General features: G+C 39.2%; 1 protein-coding gene across 2 annotated transcripts in view; it reads left to right on the plus strand.

Moving 5' to 3' along the window:
- CTDP1 (CTD phosphatase subunit 1) overlaps positions 1-7,355 on the plus strand; it is a 180,015-nt gene extending 172,660 nt beyond the window's left edge. For both annotated transcript variants that reach the window (XM_075826530.1, XM_075826529.1), the window contains one exon: positions 6,352-7,355. In XM_075826530.1, coding sequence (XP_075682645.1) covers positions 6,352-6,523 — 172 coding nt within the window. In that variant the 3' untranslated portion in view covers positions 6,524-7,355. The remainder of the gene's footprint in view (positions 1-6,351) is intronic.
- The last annotated feature ends 1,411 nt before the right edge of the window (positions 7,356-8,766 follow it).

The following is an 8,766-nucleotide window of genomic DNA, read 5'->3' on the forward strand; positions in this document are numbered from 1 at the left end:
GTGTGGTATTACCATCTGTCTTACAAGCTGATACATATAAATTTAGAAAAATGCAAATTTTTGCAATTTTTCGCTACATTTTGGTGTTTTTCACAATTAAATACTTAATGTATCGAGCAAATTTTGCCAGTAACATAAAGTCCAATGTGTCACGAGAAAACAATCTCAGAATCGCTTGGCTAGGTAAAAGCATTCCGGAGTTATTACCACATAAAGTGAAACATGTCAGATTTGAAAAAATTGGCTGTGTCCTGAAGGCCAAAACAGGCTGTGTCTTGAAGGGGTTAACCAACGACAGAGGACTTCAATGAATAATTCCTCGATCAACGCCTCTGTGTCCTCATGGAAATATCTTGTTGCTTCCACACCTTCATCTGACTGCAAGCCTTTCAAACTGTTACCACTCCGATACCTTTCTGCTGTTCTACCAGAACTTATTATTTGTTGCTAGAAAAAAGCCGGTATAAAATCGATAAATTCTCTCTGAGTCTAATGTACTGGTACCGTTCCAATCTTTAGTTCAGAAATATAATATTCCCCCGTGAGACTTTTATAAATACTTACAAATCCGCCATATCCTTCATTCTATACAACTAGACACACCATTTTTCCCCTCAAGCGCTTATCAGTTCTTTACTAACTACTCTAGGAAGATTAAGGGTATTTTGCGGTTTTATTCCAGTTTTACCCACTCATGCTCAATAGCTGAACTGGTAAACTTAAAGGGAATGTGTCGCTAGAAAAAATGTTTTGTTTTTTTTTCAGTTAAACTGTTAGTGTATAAATGATTAGACATTAGATTCTAATTTATAACATTTTCATGTGCTGGTCACTAGAGGGAGCAATTCCCAAAATTGCAGCATTGGCATGTGGTAAAGCAACCTCATTGCTTTATGCTACAAAATTGGAGAAGACACACTCGCTCTAGCGTCCTCAAACAATCCCCCCTCCTTTATCCTGGCTAGTGCCAGGATAAAGGAGGGGATTGAATGTTCAAACCTCATACACTGTCGCCATTTTTTGAGCGAATGCACAGTGTAGGATGATTAGATACAGTGGTAAATACACAGTATAACACGAACCTACACAAACATAACTTACCTGCTCCTTCCGCTCCTAGTCCTTGCTTCTGAACATTTGGATGGAAGCCGCGACCGGAAGTAGTCATCTTACTGTCCAACCGCGACTTCCGGTCCACATGAAACTGGCGCCGGATGTCGCTCGGCTGAAGACCTTCCTTGTGGACTGTGTGGGAGAGGCGCATGCGCCGTTCCCACACAGTCGGCGTACGCTATAGTGAATGGAACGGCTCCCGTTCGCATTCACTATGGGGATGTATGCTGTATTCCATCTCTTTATGTGTCGCTAATCGACACATACAGAGATGGAAAAAAAATGGCAGCCCCCATAGAGAAGTAAAAGAAAGAAAAAAGTAAAACACAAATAAATAAAATTTATTTTAATAACATATTAAAAGCAAAAACATATAAAAAAATGTTTTCCGTGACACCTTCACTTTATTAAAATTCGATCATACGATGCAAAAGATGCTGGCGGTTACACTTAATTCTGTAGCTACACTCTCGTACAGATGGGCTTTTATGGTCTGATTTTGTGACATCTGGGTCTCCCTTCCTTGTTGATGAACTACAAATGCACTTTACCGTATTTATGTTACTAATTGTCAACTTCTCTGCTATGTATACCTACGTGACTAATTTTCTACTGTTAACTTTTGGGTTTGTATATTGGTCCCTCTTTTCCTCATACTCTCTTGCTAACCATGATCCCTATTAAGATGTGTGACTTTATAAATAATTCAGTTGCTAATCATAGGTGCTTCTATGTATCTTATCTCCGTTATAATAGAATGATCCATGGGAGGTATTTCCTTCTTGTTGTTTGTTTTTCTAATTTTCTAAATTGTACTGTTTGAACTATGATACATTCTCTGCTATGCACCTTGTAACGCCATATTGGCGTTAGTGCTATATTAACTTTGTATGCATATTTTTGCTTTCTTATTTGAATCTAAAATACCACTAAAAATTGAAATATTTAAAAGGAACACCTGTAGCTCCACGTCTGGCTCGTAGCCCAATGTTGTGCAAACGCCTTCTGAGTTTATGTTGACGTTGGCTGCCACCCTAGGCTTGGGATGTGAAGTCCAATTTCACTTGCAGTATAGAATAGATCACTACGTGCCATTCTTTCAATCAGACGATCAGTTTGCACAGTTTTGCTTTCACGCACCTCTTGCTGTCATTCCCGTTAGTTCAACCAAGGTGTCTCAGATCGGGAATTCTGTCCCTCTCAGTTTGCGGCAAGTGGTGATAACTGGCACGTTGACGAACAGGAGGCATCGCACAATCATCCCACACCACTTTTGAGGTTTCATGTGGCTAAAAAAAAACTTTGCTTCCGATCGGGCGTTTATGCCCCTCCCACATGCCACAGGTTGGAGCTAGATGCTTGAAAATAAGCGGTGAATCCTGCTCCCCTATGTGTGCAGTGTATAGAAGACATAATAGCGGTTAGGCTCTGCCCACTACCTCAGAGACAAATGAGAATTCGAGACAGAGCCTGCAGAGGAGAAAACTAAATAATGCAGGATACAAGTAGTGTTGTCCCTCATGTACACACATGAGTTTATTCTGAAAAATCACCTGAAAAAATTAGGTGTTCTTTACCATTTATTACTGTATAGCTCCAAATACAAGTTACATCATTCACTAAATTATAAGAAATTTTTGAATATATAGAATTTATCAAATAGGTTGTTTTCAACTGAAAAAAAACAGCAATTCTTCCATTATTTTTTGTATTCATTTTACACTGTTTACAATGCGGAATGTATAACATATTAACTTTGGGTCGTTACAATTACAGCAATACCTCTTTTGCACAATGAATTGATGTCCTTTGAAAGACAAAAATTGTGTTTTTATTTTGAGGTTTTTTTTTTATTTAACTTTTCTAGCCCTTTCAGAACTGGGGGTGTTTTGGACCTTCATGACCGGAGCACCTTTTAGAATGCTGCATTCTAAAGGTGACATTTTTTTTTTTTGTTAGGCCTCATGCACACATCCTTCACCATTTTCACGTCCATTTAACACAGATCCGTGTGTCCGTGGTGACATCCGTGTGGTTTCCGTTGTCACTCTGCATCCATTCTGTTTTAAACGGATGCTGTGCTTCAGTTTGTCTTCCGTTTTAAACGGTCGGTTAGAATCCATCTTGTGTGTTGAATGCAGGGAACTTTGGCATGGCGTGCCGTTGTTTAGCAACGTATCCGTGAAAGAAGGACGGCACACGGATGCCGTCTGTTTTTTTTTGACGGATCCATAGACTTCAATGGGCCCCACGGCCACTGAACGAAGGACAAAATTAGGACATGCACTACTTTTGACAGGACGGACTAACGGAACTGTCAAAAAAACGGAAGTCTGCATGGTCCCATAGAAATGAATGTATCAGGGTGCTTTCAGTTTAAAAAACTGATAGCACCCTGAAGAAATTAACTGAAGTGGGCATGAGGCCTAATGCCTTACGCACACGACCGTTGTGCAACTCGAGCCGTTTTTGACTATTGAGTGGCACCCAATAGTCATCACGGACCCATTCACATTAGCGGGTGAATTGGGCCTGTGAAAAATGGTCCGAGTCTCCGATCCGAGGAAAGATGGAACATACCCTATCTTTTCTCGTATCACTGACGTGTGTGTTTGAGGCGTTCTCTACACCAACATGGATTTTTATTTTTTTCAGGACACATAGGGTTTTCTTAATTTAAAATTTGAGTCGATAGCAATTTTGTAGGTCTTTTTTTAGGGGAAAAATGGAAAGAAACTGTCAGAACCAGTGATCTGTATAGCCAGACATGCAGAGAAAAAGGAAATCTCATCTTCTCTGCATCCCTCCGAGACTCCCTCTGCAAACATTTCTCCCCGGCAACCGCCTGAATGCATAAGCAGCAGTTTCCCTATTCGGGATCACAGCGCTCAATATAAGCGCTGTGTTTCTGTTGCAGGAAACAAATTATTTCAGTTCCCTGTCACATTACTGGATCAGGCTGTAATTTGAGCCGACCCTGCTGATGGCATTGCATGCAGCATGTAAATTAATGGCTTCTGGCACATGGACTAATCTTTTAGCCTGTTAATTTACGTGGTGTGGGTGGGAAGGGGTTAATCTCTTTGATTTTTGTACTATTTGTAATTGTGATGGTTTGATTCCTACGATTTCCAGAGAGAGAACCGGGCACCCTGACGGTATGTTCACACACAAACTCGAAAACGTCTCAAAATACAGAGCTGTTTTCAAGGGAAAACAGCTCCTGATTTTCAGACTCTTTTTGAGCCACTCGCGTTTTTCGCGGCTTTTTTTATGGCCGTTTTTGGAGCTTTTTTCAATAGTCTATGGAAAACTGCTCCAAAAACGTCCCAAGAAGTGTCCTGCACTTTTTTCGCAGACGTTTTTTTTACGCGTAAAACAAACGCTCTGTCTGAACAGAATTGCGTTTTCCCATTGAAATCAATGGGCAGATGTTTGGAGGCGTTTTCTTTCCGATTATTCGCCCGTTCTTTGGGCGTTTACGGCCCGAAAAACGACTGAAAATAGGCCGTGTGAACATACCTTTACCGCTCCTTACTTAACCCCTTCCCGACCCGGAACATCATGGAGTGGGGAGGAGATGATGTATGGAGCGGGCTCACGTACTGAGCCTGCTCTATACACTGCATGTGTCATGCTCTGACACGCTGCACTAACGGCTAGGAATAGTGATGGAGCTGTTCCTGGCCGTTTAACTAGTTAAATGCCGCGGTCAATAGCGACCGCGGCATTTATAGTGGTTTTGAAGGACATTTATGACATATCCACAGGATATGTCCGATAGATGCGGGTCCCACATCTGAGACCCGCATCTATCTCTAGAACGGGGCCTCCTAAGCCCCGTTCTATCTTACCAGCTCCGCTGTCTTCCGCCCACTTCCTGCTTTACATGGATGAGTTACGGAAACGGCGTAACTCGCTGAGCTACGCAGTTTCCGTAACTCCCATAGAACTGCTTCTGTAACTGCCATTCACTACTATGGGAGTTACGGAAACTGCGTAGCTCAGCGCGTTACACTGTTTCCGTAACTCTTCCATGTATTGTACCAGCGATCTAATGATCGCTGGTTCAAGTCCCCTAGTGGAACTAATAAAATGTGTAAAAACAAAAAACACATTTTCAGGAGTGTAAAAATAAAAGAAAAAACCCTTTTCCCATTTTTCCCCAAGCACAATGTACAAATAAAAAAATTGGTATCGCTGCATCCGTAAAAGTCTGAAACTATTACAATATGGCATTATTTGACTCACACAGTGAACGGTGTAAAAAAAAAATACATTTAAAACCCCAGAATTGTTGTCTTTTGGTAACCATAGCGCTAAAAAGAATTAAATAAAAAGTGATAAAAAAAATCGTATGTCCCAAAAAATGGTGCTAATAAAAATTACAGCTCGTCCTGCAAAAAATAAGCCCTCACACCGCTCAAACGATGGAAAAATATAAGTTATAACTTTCAGATTGTGGTGAAACTGAACAAATTAATTTTTTTAACCAATAGTTTTTTCTTTGTAAAATATGAAATATTTTCCTATTTTCTTCTGTCTAAAACCTGGGTGCGTCTTATAGTCCGAAAAATACAGTAGTTGTTTTTTTCTATTTTACTACTTCAAAAAAACGTTGTTAAAAAAAAGTTTTGTTTCACCAATTTTTTTATCTTTTTGGTCGATTGAGCGGTTTGTTGCGGGACGAGCTGTAGTTTTTATAAATACAATTGTTTGGTACAAACAAACCAACTTTTTTAATAAAAAAAAAGTTGGAGAACTAATTTGACCAAAAAACGGCGATTTTGGCATTTTTAATTTTTTCTTTTTACGCCGTTCACTGCGCGTGTTAAATAACGCTATATTGTACTTACTCTGACTTTTACGGATGCAGAGATACCAATTTTGTTTACATTTTTATTATTTACATTAGAGGAAAAGCTAGCAGGTTTTATATAAAATATATTTCAGAGGCAGAGTATAAATATACGTGGCATAAGCATATAATATTGGCCTTTGAATATTAGCAAAATCTCGAATAATTTTTTATTATCCATCAAGGTACTCATGACTTAGGTCCATCTAGGTAGTCGGCTGGTAAATTCTCGGAATAACGTTGTCTGATAAAATTCAGGAGTTTGAAATTTAGGATTTTTTTAATACTAGAGCTTATGAGCCTGGTTTTATAGCGAAATGTCTACTTTGCAATCATAATTGAGCCACAATAATTGATGTCATCGTTTTTGTTTTCTATAGCGGCCAGAAGAGGAAATTAGGTGTGGACCACGTTGAGGATGAGGATGATGATGAGGAGGAGGAGGAGGATGATGCTGCTGATGAAGAGGAGTCCAGTAATGAAGAGGGAAGCAGTTCCGAGGCAGATGAAATGGCAGCAGCAATTGAAGCGGAGCTCAATGACTACATATGACACCTCTGCCATTAGGGAAACCTTAGGAACTTGTGTAATTGCACACATAACTGAAATGAATTGTTGTATTGCTACTTCAGTGTATGTATGTTTTTCTGTTTTTAATTTCTTTCTCTTGACAGTAGCATATTTGTATATTTTGCTGGGGCCACAACTTATTTTACACATTTCAAGCTAGTTATTTTAAGGGTGTTTTATATAAAGAACTATTGCATTTTCTCTAAGACAAAGGTAACAAGTATTAGGTGGGAAATTTGTGCTATGCCAAAGACATGGAATGCTTTTGTCAAAGCTTTATAGATTGAGAGTTCTGAGATATTTTCGTATTTTGTTTTGGTTTTCAACTTTTTTTTTTTTTTTTTCAGTGCTTGAGTGTCTCTTGCTTTTTTGACAGTAGTTAAAGAATAATAGCAAGAGCAGTCCACTGGCGGATAAAATTCCATCACATAGATACCGAAATAAAACTTTTTATATATATATATATATATATATGTAGAAAATGTGATATGAGAAAATTGTAGACTTGTCACTTGCCTCTAATGTCAAAGAGTAAATATCCTGTTTTTACACGTTCCTCTGTTCATTAGTTTGGATTTGCTAGAAAAGCAGTGTTTAGATTTTTTTAACCTTGGCTTTCTGTTCTGGTTCTGGACTGCGACATGGAAATTCTTCATTGGACGTTCTTTAGGCAGAGGAAATCATTGCTATAGCTTAACTTGCAATAGGGTTTTATTCAATTGAGAGGACTAATGTAAAGTTTTTGTATATTCTATTTCATATTTGACCCACAAAACAGATTTTCTTTCATTTAATAAAACAGATCAATTTTGTAGATTTGGGTGTGTCAGATTTTGTTTATGTTAAACCACTGCACATTATTTTTTGACGAAAAAAGTAGTGCTAAGAGCTTTGCATAGTGAGAAATCTTCATGTTCAATTGCAGGTTTTTCACATTGGATCTGAGAGTTTTTTTACACTTCCTAGTAGGAATATCACGATACCAGAATTTGGATTTCGATACCGTATTGCGATTTTGATATCAATTCGATACTTTGCCAACAGTAATAAAAAAAAAAAAAGGTTCTTCCATTTTCTGATGTGAGGCGCGTGGTGTGATGATGAATTTAACCTCCACGTGCCTCACATTAATTGTAGTTAACCCCATCATGTTTCTCAGTTATAATGGGTTAATATGTAAGGTACATGATGTGGTTAATTACTATTAATGTGAGGCACATGGAGGTTAAATTCATCACACCTTGTGCCCCACAATAAGTGATAGAAAGCAATTTTTATTGTATTTTTTTTATAGCGTACACATCATAAATGATGCAAAAAAATTGTTGTGCAGGTTATTACGGCCGCGCCAATACCGAATATGTGTATGTTTTATGTATTGAAACTTAGGGTATGTTCACACGATGAGAGGCATTTACGTGTGAAAAGACAGACTGTTTGCAGCTGCCTCGTTTCACACGTAAATGCTCCTCCTCGTAATTTACGAGGCGTCTGAGACGCTCGTAAATCTTGAGCTGTGCTTCATTGAGTTCAATGAAGAACAGCTCAAATTACGTGGCAAAGAAGTGCCCTGCACTTCTTTGCCGAGGCAGTCCATTTACGCGTCGTCGTTTGACAGCTGTCAAACGACGACGCGTAAATTACAGGTTGTCTGCACAGTACGTCTTCAAATGAATGGGCAGATGTTTGCCGACGTATTGCAGCCCTATTTTCAGACGTAAAACGAGGCATAATACGCCTCGTTTACGTCTGAAAATAGGTCGTGTGAACCCAGCCTTATTTTAATGTTTATTGTAAAAAAGGTGTATGTGTATTTTTTCTTTATTTAACATTACTTTATGTTTTTACTTTATTTTTTAAACTTTAATGTACTGGCATATGTCTATATACCAGTACATTAGCCTGTGTACGGATAGTACACAGGCAGTTGTTAGGACATACCTAAGTATGCCCTAACAACAGGAAATATGGTAGGACAGCCCTCGGGTCCTTCAATGGACCCTGGGCTGTCTGCTCATATATGGTATGGCCCTCAATCGCGTCACAGGGATTCCTTGTGACGTGATCCAAGGGGCATCCCCCCTTCTCACTTTCCTCTTGAATGCTGCAGTCTGCTTTGATCGCAGCATTCACGGGAATAATGGTGGAGATGAGGGGTTTCTCTGATCTCCGCCATTATAGAGCGGGGCTGCGGCTGTGTAATACAGTCATTGCCCCGCTCCTGA

Source organism: Rhinoderma darwinii, chromosome 5 (assembly GCF_050947455.1).
Source record: "Rhinoderma darwinii isolate aRhiDar2 chromosome 5, aRhiDar2.hap1, whole genome shotgun sequence".
Lineage (NCBI taxonomy): Eukaryota > Metazoa > Chordata > Amphibia > Anura > Rhinodermatidae > Rhinoderma > Rhinoderma darwinii.